The following is a 20,387-nucleotide window of genomic DNA, read 5'->3' as shown; positions in this document are numbered from 1 at the left end:
AGACATAGTCAAGCACCATCATGACTCTTGTACTTTTCCTGCTCCCTTGCAAACCAAAGCCAGTCTATGAGAATCTCCTGTGATCTTGAGGCCATGAATCAGGCACTGCTGTTTCACTAGCTGAAAGTCTATTCCTATCGCCATCAGTTTCAGCCCCTGCTACAAAAGTTAGACACAGTGAGGGAGGTGGTTTATTTTAAACTGCTATGGCAGTATATTGCATGCTTTAATTCAAGCACTCGGGACAAACGGCACATCTGAATCGGCACGTTGCATTTATTAAATACAATAAAATCTGCAATGTAACAAAACTTTATGCATATGAAATTCAAAACACCATTTAAATGAACAAAAGATGGCTCACTCCATTTTTTTCTGACTAGCACTTAACACTAGCTTGAATCCAACAGCTGTTTTTAATAGTTTTAATTGGACATTGTTCACAGACTAAACTTGTTACAGTAAGAGTGCTCAGTAAAAACATGAGGTAAGAAACTGGTTTGATAAAGGGGTCATGCAGAACATGCGAAGAGTGTAAAGGAAAAAAAAAACTGCTCGTTAAAGCTTGAAAAAGGTAAACTAAAATAATGCCTACAGAACAGCCATAAAAAATAAATGAATTCAGATACACAGCTTAGCTTCTTTGGTTACAAAGTAGGTTGAACAATTTCACAGCTTTTTATTATGCCACCCACCCACCCCTCCCACCCCCCACCCCTCCCCCCCTCCTCAAACACACTTCTGAAGGAAAAAGTAAAAAAAGAAAACGTAAAGAAAAATCATGGCAACTCTTTTTTTTTTCCAGATAAAAGAAATCAGTAACAGAAATGAGGACAGTTTCTTTTTCTTCATCAATAAAGCCCAAATATCCTTTCAAGGTGTTAGGTCACAATGTCCAGTGCCTACTTGTACATGTCTGCTATGTTCTTATAATACTTACACTCTATACAAAATTTACATTCAAACCAGGATTTGACTATTGCAGAAGAAAATCCCCATGGTAAAACTGCCATTAGTGTTAGAACTCTTTAAGCCAGGATTTTTTTTTTTTTTTTGAATTTTATTATTGCCTGTATTTTTTTTTTAAACTAATATATGCAATCCCAACTATCACTTGCTTTTACCAGTAATCTTATAATCTTTAATTTCAAACTTACAAAAAAAAAGATTCTATGACATTGTTCATTTACATATGAAAATAGCAGCCCTGTAATAAATAAAAACAAACAGTAAATGAAAATTCATGTATGCAAAAAGTTACTAGAATGGTGGCTCTTTTCAGACAGAGCTGCTAACTAGGTCTTAATGTTAGACAGGCGCAACGACCCAGAGATTCCTATTTTCCATATATGTGTGTATGTTTATGTGTAAATATATATATATATTTATATATATATATATATATAAAACCTTGATAAGCCATAAAGATGTAGATACCCACTTGTCCATAAATCTGATGAAAATCAGCTTTCCTCCTACGAGATACAAATCCTTCAACCACTTTTCTTCGTGCAGTCACATACTTGCGGATGCCGACTGCGACATCGCACGTAGAAAGCTCTTGCGGATGATTGTCTAATACTGAGAAGGCCAAAGAGCAAAAAACACATTTAAGCACGGCTATCTGCTGTTCAATGTAGAGTGGTAAGAACACCAGTGGCACACAGATTTTATTTTATTTTTTTGAAGATTTCTTTTCCTATGCAGGCGAGCAATTTTCATGCAGAAGGGACATTAGGCTGCAGTGGAGGCTGTGTCTGTTGTGCGCTGTGTTGAGGTTGTGCGACTGCTGTCGGCTGCTGTGTTTGTGAAGTGCTACTGGGATTGGTCACCTGGGTCTGGAGCTGAGACAGTTGGTCATTGTTCGCTAGTGACTTCAATAGTGAATTCTCTCGTTCTAGTATACAGTTCTTTTCAATCAGCTCTTTGATCTGCTCCTTCAAGACTTCCACTTCTTCTCTTACTGCATACATTAGATGACTTTTCACTAAATCCTGCATTTAAAAAAACAAAACAATCAATGACTTGCACTTTCAAACAGATTTCACACTGGTCTGCAATCCTTCAACATGACAGAACTGTTCTATTTTCTTAGTCTGTTAACAAGAGGAAGTGATGTGAAGCCTGGGATGCTTCTTGTTCAATGTACCTTGTATAGAACAAAGAAATGGGCTCAAAATATATATATATTTTTTTAAATAGAAAAGCCAATTTTCTTGCTAATGGTTGCTAGACACCTCTGGTAACCTGAGTTAAAGGAGCAGCTCCAGTGTAGAAAACAGGGACATGATTTCAAACCGGCTGCCAGTCCACAAGGTAATTCTTTGTAGTTTGTAACCTTTTAAACCGCGAGAGCCAGAAGTGCAGGCTGCTAGTGATTGACGTCAGATCAGCATAGCTGGGAGGTTGCTCTATTCAGGTGCCTCAATGTCAGGCAAATGAGTGACTTATGCAGGGACAATTTCCTATTACAAAACATCTTTCAAATGTGCAGCTTAATTCCAAAAATTTGCATATAGTAATAAACGAGATATTTATTCCAAGGCACTTCGAATTTAAAAACTGCAGCCAAATGCATGATTCCATAGGCGATGGCTGCACTTCAAAGCTATTTTACCAGATTTAGAGAGTATATAATAAAAAAGTTGATAGTTGGAAATGTAAACATGGGAGGGCACTGGTGGGGGAAACAGGGAATTGAACTGTTACAGTTCCGAAAACTGGCACTTCAGTGTAGGCCACCTGTACCTATAAAACGCTACGGCAAACAAAGTGCAATACACGTTTACAGCACACGGGGGCCATTCAATCCATCGTGCCTTGCCGTTCTCTTCGAGCAATCCTGTGGACCTGTATCTTCCCCTGCATCAAATATGCATCCCCTTTTCCCTTAAAAAAGGTGCAATAGTCTCTGCTTCAATTGCTCCACAGGGCAAAGAATTCCATCTATCTGTACCTACGTTTAACAGAAAAGATGGACTGTTCTTGCTCTCTGAATAAAGAACTGCCCCATATCTGTACATAAAGGCAGCAGACCAAAAGTTGAAGGAACTGCAATGTCTGCACCTGGAAGCATTTACAAAGATGTTCAAATTGCAAAGCTTGCAATTTTTTCTTTATTATTAATTCATGGGATGTGGGCTTCGCTGGCTAGGTCAGTATTTGTTACCCATCCCTAATTGCTCGAGAAGGTGGTGGTGAGCTGCCTTCTTGAACTGCTGCAGTCCATGTGGTGTAGGTACACCCACAGTGCTGTTAGGGAGGGAGTTCCAGGATTTTGACCCAGCCACAGTGAAGGAACGGCGATATATTTACAAATCAGGATGGTGAGTGGCTTGGAGGGGAAATTCCAGGTGGTGGTGTTCCCATCTATCTGCTGCCCTTGTTCTTCTATATGGTAGTGTTCTTGGTTTGGGAGGTGCTGTCTAAGGAGGCTTGGTGAGTTTCTGCAGTGCATTTTGCAGATGGTATACACTGCTGCTACTGTGCATTGGTGGTGGAGGGAGTGAATGTTTGTGGATGGGGTGCCAATCAAACGGGCTGCTTTGTCCTGGATGGTGTCAAACTTCTTGAGTGTTGCTGCAGCTTCACGCATCCAGGCAAGTGGGGAGTATTCCATCACACCTGATTGTGCCTTGTAGATGGTGGACAGGCTTTGGGGAGTCAGGAGGCGAGTTACTCGTCACAGGATTCCTAGCCTCTGACCTGCTCTTGTAGCCACACTATTTATATGGCTAGTCCTGTTCAGTTTCTGGTCAATGGTAAGCCCCAGGATATTGATAATGGGAGATTCAGCAATGGTAATGCCTTTGAATGTAAAGGGGCGATGGTTAGGGTTCTCCCTTGCTGGAGATGGTCTTTTCTTGGCACTTGTGTGGTGCAAATATTACTTGCCACTTGTCAGCCAAGCCTGGATATTGTCCAGGTCTTGCTGCATTTGGACATTGATTGCTTCAGTATTTGAGGAGTTGCGATTGGTACTGAACATTGCGCAATCATCAGTGAACATCCCCACTTCTGACCTTATGATGGAAGGAAGCTCATAGATGAAGCACATTTTCCTATCCAGTCTTGCTTTAGTCATAAAATATTTTGAGAAATAATTCAAAAGTTAGTTAAGTGCTTGAGCTAATCTACAATGGAGCTGCTTATGTTTGAAGAGCAGGATATAGTAGAACTCCAGGAAAGAATAAAACACCTTTCAGTGGGCAACTACCCAATTAAAAATCAGGAGTTAAAATCATTCACCACAAGAGCTCGTAATCAATTCATCCACGTGGTCAACAAAATGCAGCCCTATTGAGATATGTACTTGACTACACAAGTAATGATTATTTTTACTAGATTTAGATAGTCAAACTGGTTGAGTTTAGGATGTTGCTAATATTGTATAGACGAGGGAGACCCAGGTTCTATATCCCTGGCAAATTGACTGTTGATTTTAGTTGGGTTGGCAATAAGAGTGTAACAAATGACTGGCTACAAGGTGGGGAAAGAAGAGGGGAAAAAAAGGCACTTGGATGAGGTGAAATTTTCTCTCAGAGGGTCTCTTCCTGAAAAGGTGGTGGAAGCAGAGTCTTTGAATTTTTTTTTAAGGCAGAGGTGGATAGATTCTTGGTAAACAAGGGGGTGATAGGTTATCGGGGATGTAGATTTGAGGTTACTATCAGATCAGCCTTAGTAAATGGCGGAGCAGGCTCGAGGGGCCAAATGGCCTACTGCTCCTTGTTCATATCTGATACCAGGGTGGAGAACTAAACTGGAGTCTATTTCAGGGCAGGCCCAAGATTTGGAAAGGTTTCTTTTTTTAAAAAAAATTACTATGTGGAGCAGAGAGCTGACGATAGACAGGGGAGGATTCATGACAACATGCATTTTGGCAATCAACAAATTGTTTACTGATTTCCAACAATAAATTCCCAGATTTTTTTTTCAGGTGCTGAATCAGAAGGAAAAAATATCCCCATTGTTATTTTTCTGCAAGTACATCATATCTACAACACGCACACCGTTATATACACAATGCCATCCCTCAATGCAAAGCATCCCTGAACCCAGTTTTCAACAGGAAAAAAGACTAAAGCTCTAAAATTTAGAATTTTAGTTTGGCTCATCCAAGCTATCACTTTTACTGCAGTTCAGCTAAATATTCTCAAATGCCCTCCATCAAATCTTACACATCACAACTCACAACAAAACAGCCTTGGATTACCAATTGATATGGCAACTTGACTTGTTCCACCTTTTGACAAGTTAACCTTTCCTTAGATGTGTAACAGATTGAGCATGCAAGTCAAATTTGCATATTTGCAAATAAATAATAGAGAATAACTGCGGGAAACTTTGCATCATTAACTTGGAGGAAACAAATTGAATATTAAAGGGATCATTTGACTTACCATTGCCTGTTCTATTTTGTTGTCGATTGCTACCACACTGGCTCCTGAAGCACTGTAACAGAAATAAGGAGCACCATGAATTACCAAGTACAGCATTTTCAGAAGTTTCTGAATGAAGACTCCAAAATCTTTACTGGATGTAATGTATAAAAACTAGGTGCTGGTAAAACATATCACTTTACATCTCCTCAGACCTCAGTGGCAGCGCATGCTGGGATGTAAAGCACAAGGCTGATCATTCAACTAAAAGTGATGCAACCAGCATAGAACCATAGAAAAGTTACAGCACAGAAGGAAGCCATTCGGCCCATCTTGTCCATGCCAGCCTGAGGACACCCAGGTGCCCTTTCTAATCCCACCTTCCTGCAGCTTACAGCACTTAAGGTGCAGATCCAGGCACTTTTTTTTAAAAAAGAGTTTAGAGTTTCTGCCTCTACCACCAACTTGGGCAGTGAATTCCAGACACCCACTACCCTCTGCGTAAAAAAGTTCTTCCTCATGTCCCCCTACACCTTCCGCAAGCTTATCTTGAATCTATGTCCCCTGGTTCTAGAATTCTCCACCAAGGGAAACAGCATGTGGAGTAAAATAAGCACAACGGGATAAGGAAAAGTGAGTTTTAATGCCAGTTTCCCCCAAAATGACAGCTCCAGCTTTAATCAAACTCCCCCATATAAATGTAATCTAGTTATTCAATTCCTAAGAATTGACTTTCTTTTTTGTTTTTGTTTTCTTTTTGGGGGATGGAGCATAAAAGGAGGGAAGTCTGGCTACAACTGTAAAAAGCATTGGTGAGACTGCACCTAGAATATTGAGTACAGTTTTGGTCTCCTTAAGCATTGCTGAAAAAAAGGAGACCTTTTTGTCGAAGCTTTTCGTCTTGCACTCATCAGGACAATTTGCAAGAATACCAACGTAAGGGAAAACAACAAATTTATACTGCATGAGAAAAGACTGCTGATTGGTTGGCAAGTGGGCTCTGATTGGTAGAGGTGTTGCCATAAAGAATGCACCAATTGATGCCCTGAGGAATGAACCAGCGAATGGCTGTCACTTATTTTGTTTAGCTGAAACAGGCAGAGTGTGTGTACATGTTCTTTCTGTCTGCAAAGAACAGGGCCCTGTGTATTAATATATGTAGCTTCCAGTACATGCAAATGCGCCACATTGTGAGCCCTACTGACAATCTGAAATTGGTTGTCAGCATAATTCTTATCACACTGAGGATTATTTAGCAAATGTTGTCCAATTGCAAAATCACATCAAATGTTGGACACTGTTTTGAGTTTTGCAAGCATGAGCTGGTTGGGTATGGTCTGCACCTTGCCTGTTACGAACAGCAGAAAGGGCTTGCTGTTTGATATGATCTGCCAGTCTTTGGGACATACAGCCTACATACCTAGCATGACACTGGCACTGAAATTCATATACCACATTACTCATTTGCGTCATAGGCAGAACGATCTGAGGTAGACTGTACACTTTTTTTCTCATACAGTATAAATGTGCTGTTCTCCCTTACATTGGTATGCTTGCAAATTGTCCTGATGAGTGCAAGGAAAAAAGCTTCAACAAAAAAATGTCTCATTTTCAGCAATACTCAAATTCTGTACCACCAATCTCCTTACTTGAGGGATATGCTTGCATTGCAAGCATTCAGAGAAGGTTTACTAGGCTGATTCCTGGGATGAATGGGTTGTCCTATGAGGAAAGGCTGAGCAAGTTGGGCCTATATTCATTTGGAGTTAGAAGAGCGAGTGATGATCTATTGAAATATAAAAGATTCTGAGGGGGCTTGACAGGATAGACGCTGAGAGGACATTTCCTCTTGTGGGAGAAGTTCAAATTGAGGGCCACAGTTCAAAAATAACGGTGGAAGATGAGGAATTTCTTCTCATACAGGGTTGTTAGCCTTTGGAATTCTCTTCAACAGGGCAGTGGCAGCTGGATGATTGAATGTATTCAAGGCAGAGTTAGACAGACTTTCAATATACAAGGGAGTCAAGGGTTATGGGGAAGAGGCAGGAAAGTGGTGTTAAGGTCACAATCAGATCAGCTATGACCTTACTGATTGACTGAGTGTGCTCAAGGGGCCGAATGGCCTACTCCTGGCTCCTATTTCTTGCAACCTTACATTCCAGATACAAATTTCAACACAATGTTGAGTTGATATTGATGTGCAATACTGTCCAAAACCTGCATAGTCTATATTTAAAAAGGCACAACAGACATTTTTTTCTGTGGTACAGCATTTAAGAAACAATACACCTATTGTATTTGGTAACACAAACTTTTGCTGATTTGTTTTGAATTCATCAGAATCCAATGGTTTCTGGACTAGGCTAGGCACATCTTTCCATACTTAGGTTATTGAGAAGTGCACAGAAAAGACAGTTGCCAGTGATTTAATGGGAGCAACCCATATTACACAGAGTAAAGCTAGAGCAGAATGTCACAACAGAAAGACTGAATTAAATCTCAAAAGAATATCCTGATATTCATTTGCATTAAAAAAAAACTGGACAAAGTATCCAACAAGTTTGAACTGAAGAGAAAAATAATCGTTTTGTTTGGGTCTTAGCACCACTGGCTCCTGACACAGTGCTCTCGTAACCCACGACATTCACGAGCTTACTCACCATACTGAGGAAGCTGATGGCTGGGAACACTTTCGTTTTTTGGTTTTAAAAGCTTACTGAGTTGTCACCAGCTGTGCATTTGCACGAGCATCCCACTAAACATGTTTAAAGGCATCACTCCAGTGCTAATTTCTTCACCCCACTCCCCCCTGACTGAGTCCAAGAAATACAGAAGCACAATACATAGCAACATGTATTTCATGTAATTCACACATTTCAGTACAGCCTGCATATGGTATTCATGAATCTTGTACATGAGCATTCTAGTTAAGCAGTACAATCAGAAATTCCCCAGTCTAAATCTAATGTATTGGGTCATCCTTAATACATTTTAAGTCTACTCAAGAGGAAGCTTATTGTGGCATCAATACAATCATCACTGGTTTCCTTACATTGCTAGATCATGATGCACCATATACCTTAGAGAAGGGAACTTTGGAAGGCATTAAAAACTTATTAAATGCCCCAGAGGTGTTCATATTACAGTAGACTATTCCAATTATAAGCTGAAACATATAAGAACTTAAACTCTTGAATGCACAGTTTGCCTCAATACAACATGTTACCAGTGTGGCTGGATAATATTTGCACTGTTAGCTTTATTTAATGGCTTATCACCACCTTCCAGTACAATTGGGGAAGGGCAATAAAAGCTGGCCCAGCCAGCGACACCCACATCCCGTGAAAGAATAAATATAAAAACAATTCTCCACCTTTCCCCACATCATTCAAAACCTAGAATCAATGAGGACAGGTATAAAGAAAAGCGCAGTTGCTAAGGAATGGTCAAACATGTCTTTAAACGCTAGAATATTTTCAAAAGGAACATTTAAGATTATTAGTCATAGTGTACCAGATATCCTATGATAAATACCTGCATTTTATACAGAGACCATCACACAATCATCTCAAAAGTGCTTCATATAGTTATTGAGCGTCATGCAGGCAAATGCACCGAGCATTCTGTGCAGCATTTACAACTGATCAGCTGATTTGCAAAGAACTAGAGGTGACATGGGTAGAAAAAAGTTACACAGCGAATAGATTCAACAACAACTTTCAAAAGGGATCAAATAAATAGTTGCAGAGGAAAATCTGCGGGATATAGGGACAGAATTGGAGAGTGGGACCATCTGGATAGTACTTTCAAAAAGTTGACATAGGCACGATGGACAGAATGGCCTTGTTCTGCGCCACGATGGACAGAATGGCCTTGTTCTGCGCCCTTGTCATTCTATGATTTTACGACCACATCTTACTGGTTGAGGGGGAAATGCTGGCTGGGGCACCGAGCTTCCTTAGATAATGCCATGGGATCTTTCAGCATCCACTTGAACCACAAAGGCAGTGAGGACCAAAGTAATAACATATCTCCAGCAGGAAGCGGGTCAGTTCCTTGATCGAGGAATGAGGAATGGCACAAAGCAGAACAGGGAAGTAGAAAACAAGCAATTGCATATATTATAGGATACCAAAACTATGGCAGTAACGTTGAAAATGTTGGTAATGATTTGCATTACTTTAAATTCAAACATTATATGCACATTAGGATGCTGAAAGTTGTATATTTTTAGAACCTATAAATTCTAATCTTTAAACTAATTTGCAGCTAATTCACCTAGGCTAACAGCTGCAAAACTCATTTCACTTTGCACTGAAAGTGAAATCAGAACTGCAAAGCGTTTTCTATTCACCCTTTACACTAAAAATAAAACGCATCTGTCAAACAGCAGTTGCAACGTACTGAATTTGTCTGGTTCCTCTGGGCAAACTACTCCAGAGTTCACCAGAAACTCAGTTCAATACACTGAACTGATTAAACGTTGAAAATGTTGGTAGTGATTTTCATTATTTTAAATTCAAACATAAGTTTAACCCAGTAAAGGAGGAGCATTGACTGTGTTTGAATAAGAAAGAATGGAATTGATCAAGGAGCACCTGTATGTGCACAGTTCCCATTAATCTGTGCCATTGACACCCAGTGATAACACTAGTGAAAACTGTTTGCATAAAACTTGATCATAAACAGCTTTTTGTTCTTTCGTGGGATGTGGGTATCACTGGCTAGTTGAGCATTTGCTGCCCATCCCTAATTGCCCTTGAAAAGGTGGCGGTGTGCTGCCTTCTTGAACCGCTGCAGTCTATGTGGTGTAGATACACCCAGTGCTGTTAGGAAGAAACGTTCCAGGATTTTGACACAGCGACAATGAAGAAACAGTGATAATAGTTCCAAGTCAGGATGCTGTATGGCTTGTAGGGGAACTTGTAGGTGGTGGTGCTCGCATGCATCTGCTGCCCTTGTCCTTCTAGGTGGTAGAGGTTGTGGGTTTGAAAGGTGCTGTTGAAGGGAACTTGTGAGTTGCTGTAGTGCATCTTATCGATGGTACACACTGCTGCCACTGTGTTGGTTATGGGGGGAATGAATGTTTAAGGTAGCAGATGGGGTGCCAATCAAGCAGGCTGCTTTGTCCTGGATGGCGTTGAGCTTCTTGAGTGTTGTTGGAGCTGTGCCCATCCAGGCAAGTGAAGAGTATTCCAACACAGTCGTGACTTGTGCCTTGTAGACAGTGGACAGGCTTTGGGGAGTCAGGAGGTGAGTTACTCAGTGCAGGATACCCAATCTCTGACCTGCTCTTGTAGTTACAGCCTGGGAAAGGAAAAACTGAAATATTTCAAAACAAAAGATACCGAAATCATTTTAGATCTAACCAGCTACCACAAGCCTGATGCAAGTTGAAGGACAACTCTCATGTGAAACGAAGGTCAGCATTATAAACTCAGTATTCACTCCTCAAACTGGCTTATGTCCACAAATACATTTCACTCAGTTCTTTCTCATTTCAACCATCACGTTCCTTTGTGTCACTGCTACCTTCAGCATTTACCATGTGAATGACAACTCTCCTCTACTGCAGTCTTTGCTCCCCTTGCTAATTTTAAATCTGCTTTCCCTAGCTCATCTTACTCAGCTGTCTCTGGTTTGAGTCAGCAATGGGAACCTCGTCTGGAGTTGGAAGGACAAGTTGTTATTTAAACAATCGCTTGTATGATGCTCCTGCTGGACCTGGCCATCTTTGACAAAACTGCTTTGCTAGGAGGTGAACCAGCCAGGTAGGAAAAGCCAAGCAAGTCTTTGACCTGCATCTAAACCAACTGCCCCGCACTTCTTTGCCCTACACAAGAAATTGCATTTTCCAACCTTGTACGCAAGTATATACAACATGCTACTTTTTTTCTACACTGGCTTGTCGTATTGAAACCAGCTCACAAGGTCGGATTGATAGTGAAGTAAATGTAAAATGTAATTAACCTTTTCCTTCTAAGTTTAATGGTAGCAACAAATGGAACTCGTCACTCAATACTGGACACAAATACAACAAACCACTTTAAAACATCACTGGGAAATTAATTTTAATTTTTTTGGTTCACATTCAATTCCTCTCCAAATCAGACAGAATTAGCACAATACATTACATCTTCTTAACCGTTTTCTACAAATTTTCCTTTGCCTAGTAAAACTTTTATGTGCTCAGCTCTTAGAAAGTTCCTCCTGAATCCTCCTTCTGTGGTCCAGTTCAAATGACAACAAAAATGCAGCAAGTACTGAAACCTCGCCAAATTGGACTACTTTGCTAATCCTTAACTTTTTCAATGCAACGCTCCAGCGATCGTAAACTGGAATCTCAAAACGTTTACCTAGAGTAATAGATGCTCGAGGGATCTTTATGTACAAGTCACACCAGACACCCCATTTAAAAAACTTACAAAACTTACCTTACAGTCCAATTTCTTATTCTGTGCGAATTACTCCTGTATGGCATTTTTATTGGTATGTGTAATGCTGATACTCAAACTCCAACACAATGTGAGAGAACAGCAAATGCTGTCTGTTAATGTATACTACACACATCCTGTTGTTGAAGCCGGAAGCATCACAAAGTCAAAAATGGCACTGTCATAACCAGCAAGGGGCAAGTAGAGGCAAAGTCAGGCATTATATTTGCATTGGCACTGATGACAAGGAGACATAAACCACTGTGCAGACTAAACTACCACATCGCAGCTGACAACACCTAGAACGACGTGCAAAAAGTGATACTTATCTACACACAAAAGTAATTTCCGTCACCTTCACAGAAAACAGGCCCAACTGGTTACCATTTAAAATGTTAAAAGCATTTATGGTTATTTTAAGAGCAACTCCTTCTTAAAAAAAAATCAATGGTTTTACATCCTCTGAAGTTTAATGTTTAAACTTAACATGCAACCCTTCCAGGTGACTCCAGTACCATAACTGGCGCGAATTGTTATACAATTATTGCTCAAGTGGTTGTACATGGTTGAAGTTTCCTGTAATAACCTTTATGAAAAGTATTGTTCTCTTTCCCTCCCCTTTTAGCACAGCAGCTTTACATCACTGCTTGTGTTGGACTCGTTTGTCAGTAGGATGTTCACAATTATTGTCCACCACCCCCCCACCCGCTATAACCCCACCACTAATTATAATGTAATTAGCAAAATAAGTAAAATTGTGCTGCTGACCAAGTTTTAGGTCATAATCATCCATGTGTAATTTGTACAGATAGATGCGTGCGTGAAATTAAAGTCAAATTTAAATTTTAAAAAAGAAAAAGCACTTGGATTTATATAGTACCTCTTACAGCCTCAAGATGCCCCAATGCCTCCCAGATGGTGAAGTATTTTCTGAAATGTACCAGAAGCCAGTTTTGCACACAGCAAACTCCCACTAACGGCAATGAGAAAAAATGACCAGATAACCTGTAAGTGGTAGTGGATGACGGATAAATGTTGACAGGACAACACAAGAGCTCCTTTCTTTGAATAGTCCGGCGACATTGTTTATGCCTGAGAAGCCAGATGAGACCATGTCTCAAAGTAAAAAATGGCACTGCCAACAATTCCTCAGTCCTTCATGGGTGTGTCAGGCTAGGTACTCAAGTCTCTGGAGGGGGCTGGAGCCCACAACCTTCTGCCTCAGAGAGGAAAGTGCTACTATTGTGTCAAGGCTGCCACCGAGGTGGAAATTCCACAGCTGTACTCTAGCAGTTCAGTATCTTTCATTAACTCTTGTCATTACAGCAAGTAGCTTTCTGTGATATGACAGGATTGTCAACAACCTGTGAAATTTAGTGGAAAAAATAGGGGACTCTTATGTTGTAAGGAAGAGTTTAACTGGAAAATAAAACTATGCATGCACAGACCTCTCAGGAAGAAAAACTTCAGATCTGAGCCAGTACATGAAAAAGTGGTTTCTAAAGAGATTGGCCACTCATATTTTAAAGTACAGTAGTTCCATTTAGGCCATATGGGCTACTACCAATGGGATAACTTATTTTGGGGTGTCCATTCGCACTCTGACTCTCACCCCTTCCCCCAATCCCATGGAGTTATCTTGTGCATTGCCTGACAGCCGTTTATCAGCTGTGGCTCAGCTGGTGGCATCTTCACCTCGGAGTCATTTGTTTGTGGGTTCAAGACACTCTAGAGAATGAAGCACAAAGATCAAGGCTGACACTCCAGTGCAGTGCTGAGGGAGTGCTCAAATTCAGAGGTCCTGTCTTTTGGATGAGGCATTAAATTGAAGCCCTGTCTGCCTTCTCAGTTAGATACAAAAGATCCAACTGCAGTGTTCTGAAGAAGAGCAGGGGACTTATCCCTGGTGTCCCGCCCAATATTAATTTCACGATCAACATCACAAAAACAGATGACCTGGCCATCACATTGCTGTTTGTTGGAGCTTCCTATGCACAAATTGGCTGTCATGCTTCCTACATCACAACAGTGACATAAGTAATTTGCTGATTGTAAAGCACTCTTGGATATTTGGTGGCCATGAAAGGCGCTATAAAAGTGCAAGTTTTTCTTTTTCTATTACAATTGCTAAGGGTGACCTGAAACATGCTGACTAGACCAAAGCAAATTATAATGCTCACCCTGCATTGAATAAAAAGTCTTGACTTTAAAAACAGTTTTCAGCCAATCAGGAACTATAAATATGGTTCTACACCATAACGTTGAGGCTGTAGCAGCGGAGACAGGAAAATAAAAATGTGAAAGTTAAAACAGACGGGATAAACTCAAAATAAAAGAATAGATCAAAACAGATGGAATATTGCTTTAAAGTAATAATACAACTACATCCAGCATTTATATTGTCATTAATATAGGCAAGCTTCCCAAAGCAGCTCACAGATGTGTACGGTTGCAGTCAACCTGAAGGAGGCAACAATGGTCTGGATTTTGCAGTGGTCAGCAGTCACCATCATTACTCTGTGAAACTGACAGTAACTTCTGGCAGAAATCTAGAAGTTGCTGTTGATGGTCCTCACAGATGGAAATCAATTTGAAATCACTGATTTGATAATGAACTTCGACTTTTTACACGAAGGTCATGCCTTGTCAAATGAGGTGCAACTGGGTTTTTAAACAACGTCTCCAAGACATAATTATGGCTGAATGACCTCTCTAGCACTGAAAAGCTAATTTTATAATTGTGGAACGTCAAATATTTCTATTCCATCATAAAAATTCCATATATTTTCAAAATAATTGATTTTTAAGAAAGTTCAAATATTATATTTCATCTTCTACCTTAACACCATGTGTATATCCCAATCTTTATTTTGCTTCCTGTAAAATTACAAAGGGCGAATGACAAAACATGCTTTTTACTTCTGGCCTCTCGTCTGTGAGAATTTTTCAACATGGCTGGTTGCTTATCATGTTTGATGACATTATTGCTATTAGATTCCAGAAATCCCCTATAGATGGCACCAGAATGAAATTAACATTGAGAAAATTTAAATTCAAGACCACAGGAATCGCAGGAGCTTGTCAGGCAGTTTTTCTTTGAGGTCAGTGGTGAGCACCGTCGCTGCTGCTAATCGCAAAATCCAGGCCGTTGAGTGATTTGTAAAGATCACTGATAGATATTCAAAAGTCTTCAAATTAAATAGAACTACGCATTTATATAGTGCCTCTTACATCCTCAGGATGTCCTAATTTACCAGCAGCCAGTTTCCGATACAACATGCTCCCACAAACAGCAATGAGAAATTGACTAGGTAATCTGCAAGTGATATTGGAGGGGGGGATAAATGACAGGACAAACGCAACAACCCCTGTCTTTGAATAGTGCCACGGCATCGTTTATCCCCGAGAAGCCAAATGAGACCTTGGTTTAATGTTTCAAAATAAAAGGTGGCACCTCCGACACTTCCTCAGTAGCCTAGATTATGTACTCATGTCTCTGGAGGAGGCTCGAGCCCACAACCTTCTGACTTTGAGGGGAGAGTGCTACAACTGTGCTAAGGCAGATACCGAGGTGGAATTTCCCCAGCTGTACTTTTGCAGTTCAATATCTTCCATTAATTCAAGTAGCTTTCTGTAGTATGATAGGATTGTCATCAAACCTGTGAATTTTAGTGGAAAAAATAGGGCGTTCTTTTATGTGGCAAGAAAGAGTTTAATTGGAAAATAAACTATGTTAAAGCAGACTACTCAGAAAAAAAATGTTCAGAGCTGGGCTGAAAAGCTGGGTCAAAGAGGTGACTTCTAAGGACAGTCCTAAAGGAATGGAAGGCAGAGAAATTAACGGGTTGAGAGAGTGAATTCCAGAGTGTGGGGCATAAAGGTTGATGGAAATGGCAAATCAACAACTTTATAAGTATTGCAGTGAATGAAGGGGCAAAAGCTAATTAGGAGTTCGAAAGAGTGGCTGAAAATAAAAATAATACACCGAAGTATGTTTATACAGAACTTTTAACATAATGAAATGTCCCAAGGAGTTTCACAGGAGCATTATAAAACAATATGTAATATTGAGCCATATAAAGGGATATTAAGTCAGATGACTAAAAGTTTGGTCAAAGAGGTAGATTTTAAGGAGTGTAATTTGCAGCATTTTATGCAAACTAAAAATGTAAAATGTCTTGCATACTATTAAAAATGATTGACCACAATACTATAATATTATTGAAGCCTGTAGGTGCACTGAGAAGGTAACATTTTGTGACTTATTCAATGGAGACCAACTACTGTTATGTGACAACCCTACAGCACCAACCCAGAAATCTCTTATGGATGCTCAATGATGCTTTCAACACACTGCATCTCCACCCATTTTCATTCCTATAACTTCCCAAACCTGAAAGTTACAGAACTCTGTGCTTCCTTGCAGTTTCTATCTGATTTCCTCCGCAAACTAGGATTGTATACTTTGGAATTAGAACTTTACGGGATGATTTGTCCAAAGTTTTCAAGATATTAAAAGGGAAACAAAAGGTAAAGAGAGAAACAATTTCCGCTGGTTAGGGAGTCTAGGACCATGGGACATAGGTCTGTAACTAATTTATAGGCTTTTAGGAGTAAAGTTAGTTAACACTTTTACATGCGGAGGGTGGTAGAAGTTTGGAATGCTCTTCCGCAAATGGCAATTGATGCAAGGCCATTTGTTTATTTAATCTGACATTAATAGGTTTTTGTTAACCAAAGGTATTAAGGTTTATGGGGCAAAGACAAATCTATGAAAAATGCTCACAGTTCAGCCATGCTCTCACTGAATGGTAGAACAGGCTTGAAGGACTAAATAGCCTCCTCCTGTCCCTATACACTCCTCCCATCATTGTATCCATACTCCTTGATTTTTTTTTTAGGAAGTTCCCTGTTCTTAATCATGCAATTACCTGTCATTAACTGTTCTAGTTGACTGGACTTCAACATTTTTTGGGATTGCATGTACACTGGTGATAATACACTGGAGAGCTGGTGGGAAAGTGGAGCTGAGGCAGAAGATGAGCCATCATTATATTGGGTAGCAGAGCAGGCTGGTCTACTCCTGCCTGAACTCTCTTGTTCTTACTCTGTCTTCCATTAAGTCTTCAAGTACAGTGCGTCTACACTGGATTGCCCATGACCTGACAGTTGAGTGCTTTCAATTAAAAAGTTTGACTACATAGACAGAAAGCTTGTTTGTAATTTACAACACTGACCATATTACCAAGATTTAGCATCAAAAAATGCTAAGCTGCAAGAAACCTACAGATTTTTTTACAAGGCCACAAAAAGTTCAACGGTTGGATTTAACCTGTTCACTGGTTTGCTCGACTAGATTGATTCCTGGGAATGAGAGGGATATCCTATGAGGAGAGATCAAGACAGCAATTCCTTGGAATTTAGAAGAATGAGAGGCGGTCTCATTGAAACATATAAAATTCTTAGAGGGCTTCACAGGGTAGATTCCACGAGAATGTTCCCCTGCCTGGAGAGACTAGAACTAGGGATCTTATCTCAGGATAAGAGCTCAACCGTTTAGGACTGAGATGAGAAGAAATTTCTTCACTCAGAGAGTTGCGAATCTTTGGATTTCTCTAGCCCAGAGGACTGTGGATGGTCAGTTGCTGAATGAATGAGTTTGATAGACATTTGAGCACTAAGGGAATCGAAGAATATGGGGATAGAGTGGAAAAGTCAAGTTGATGTAGAAGTTCAGCTGTGATCTTACTGAATGGTGAAGCAGCCTCAAAGGGCCACATGGCCTACTTCCATTTCTTATGTTCTTACGTTCTACTGAAAACAGGCTGCAGTGAATAGGTTATGAGGAGCAGTAGCATGCGCACATCCATACTAATGTGTAGCTAGAACTTAAGAAACAGCACCCACAAATTGATATCTTTTTCTTCAATGCAAAAGGCAGTCCAGTTTAAAATGAAGGCAAAATACTGCGGATGCTGGATATCTGAAACATAAATGAAAAATGATGGAAAAACTCAGCAGGTCTGACAGCATCTGTGGAGAGAAAAACAGAGTAAATGTTTCGAGTCCAGGCTCTGAAGAAGAGTCATGTGGACTCGAAATGTTAACTCTGTCTTTCTCTCCACAGATGCTATCAGACCTGCTGAGTTTCTCCAGCAGTTTTTGTTTTTGTTTCAGTTTAAAATGACTTGTTCTTCCATGCAACTTAGGCATATCGGACTCATCTTTACGTAAACAGCTCAGTCTTACTCAACAACTGCATTTTCCATGTTGTACACTCGATTTCTGTAAAGTTTACTTCTTCTAAATTGAGGTTTACCCATGCCCAGGATTAGCATTTCTTTTGCACCATAAATCTCTCTGAGCTGAACAAGGAGCAACAGTGAATACACTGTGCCTTAGGGAGTGAAAACAAAAGACACTGTTTACAATGAACTACAATTAAAAATAAATTCAGTCAAGAACACATTTTCTATGCACTTGCAAACCATGGGCTGGAATTAGCACCATTTACATGAACCAGAACCCACAAGGTTGATGACTATCTGGCTGAAGAGTTACCAAGAATACGCTGAACCAAGTCATTAACTTTAATCAACTTAGATCAATAAGTTAATCACGAAGAAATCAAATAGGGAATCCAGAAGGAACAACTTTATTGAAATAATTGAGACTATGGAACTCACTACAATAAGAGTGGTTTGAAGCAGACAGTATAGATGCATTTGAAGGGAGTCTAGACAAAAAGGGAGAAGGGAATAGAAATTTACCTTGATAAAGTTAGATGAGGAAAGAAGAGGCTCAAATGAAGCATAAAAGCCTGCAAGGACTGTTTGGGCTGAATGTCCTGTTCTGTGCTGTATATCCTGTGTAATCCCATGTATGTAAATCTACTAGCTTAACAGTATCTGATATTAAAGTAAAATATTGGGTGTTGCAGCATATTGGCGCTCATAACATGATATGTCACTGCTGGTGGAATTTAGGATCCTGCCAAACGCTAAACCATGAACTCGTGATTGCACCTATGGCATCAGGGGATCTGCCATGCAGAGGCAATGTACTTTCCGATAAGGAGGGAAATGCTCAGCCACACAAACAACTATGTACCTCCTAGGGGTTGGATATGGTCCACCATCACCTCAAATTTAACATTCTTACCCTTACCAAGTCCCTCCCCATCTTTATAACCTTCAGCTCAACAAAACTGACAACTCTGTGTTCTTCTAACTCTAGCCTCTTGTGCATGGCCACTTCCTTTGTCTCACCATTGCTGACCATATCTTCAATTGTCTGGGCCCCCAAATTCTGTACTTTTCACCTCTCATATCTTTGGCTTTCCGCTTCTTGCTCCTCCTTTTAGACAATGCTTAAAACCTGTTTGACCAGCCATTTGGTCACCTGTCCCAATGTCTCTTTCCTTTGGCTTGGTGTCAATTTTTGTTTGATTTCGTTCTACGAAGCACGTTGGGATGTTTTTCTATGTTAAAGGTCAGTTATAAAAATATGTTTTAATTGTTCAGAGCATTCCAACAACAACAAATATAGTATATTTACATAAAACCTCCTGATGCATCACAGGAGTATTATAAAACAAAGTATGACACTTAGCTGGGGGGGGGGGGTGGGGGGGGTGGTGAGGCCATGAAGGGATTTGAAAACAAGAATGAGCCTTTTAAAATCAAGATGTTGCTAGATCAGGAGCCGTTCTTGATCAGCGAGCAAAGGGCAGATAGGTGAACCGGACTTGGTGAGAGTTAAGGCATGCTCAGTACCTTTGAGTTTAAAAAATGTATAACGTGGCACACCAGCCAGGAGTGCATTGGAATAGTCAAAACCAGAAGTAACAAATGCATCAATGAGGGTTTCAGCAGATGAGCAGAGACAGGGGTGGTGTCAGGTAATCTTAGTGATGGCGAATATGGGGTCTGTTGCAAGCTTAATCTTAGACTGTTGCCAGGGTGAGGGATGGAGTTGGTAGTTAGGGAATGGAGTTTGAAGCAAGGACTGAAAACAACTTCGCCTTCCCAATATTTAAATGGAGGAAATTTCTGCTCATCTAGTGCTGGATGTCGGCTAACAAATCTGATCTCATTTAGCAGCAGTGGAGGATTTGAGAGAGGATTTTTAAATTTATTCTTTCACGGGATCTGGGGGTCGCTGGCTAGGCCATCTCTAATTGTCCTGCAGAAGGTGTTGGTGAGCCGCCTTCTTGAACTACTGCAGTCCATTTGCTGTAAATACACCCACAGCGCTGTTACAGAGTGGGTTCCAGGATTTTGACCCGACGGCAGTGAAGGAACTGCGATATATTTCCAAGTCAGGATGGTGAGTGGTTTGGAGGGGAACTTCCAAGTCATGGTGTTCCCATGCATTTGCTGCCCTTGTCCTTCCAGAGGTAGAGGTTGTGAATTTGGAAGGTGCTGTCAAAAGAGGCTTAGTGAGTTGCTGCAGTTCATCTTGTAGATGGCACATACTGCCACCAGTGTGTGTCAACAGGGGAGGGAGTGAATGTTTGTGGATGGGGTGCCAATCAAGAGGGCTGATTTGTCTTGGATGGTATTGAGCCTCTAGT

General features: G+C 40.4%; 1 protein-coding gene across 1 annotated transcript in view; it reads right to left on the bottom strand.

The window, feature by feature from the left end:
- Positions 1 to 258: 258 nt before the first annotated feature.
- LOC144693979 (TSC22 domain family protein 2-like) overlaps positions 259 to 20,387 on the bottom strand; it is an 81,085-nt gene continuing 60,956 nt past the window's right edge. Inside the window, 2 exon segments of the mRNA XM_078564263.1 lie at positions 259 to 1,994; positions 5,400 to 5,451. Of these exon segments, the coding sequence (XP_078420389.1) occupies positions 1,719 to 1,994; positions 5,400 to 5,451 (328 nt within the window). The 3' untranslated portion in view covers positions 259 to 1,718.

The sequence above is a fragment of the Cetorhinus maximus genome, chromosome 19 (assembly GCF_964194155.1).
Source record: "Cetorhinus maximus chromosome 19, sCetMax3.hap1.1, whole genome shotgun sequence".
In the NCBI taxonomy this organism is placed as follows: Eukaryota; Metazoa; Chordata; class Chondrichthyes; order Lamniformes; family Cetorhinidae; genus Cetorhinus; species Cetorhinus maximus.
This window is presented reverse-complemented; position numbering and strand designations above follow the sequence as displayed.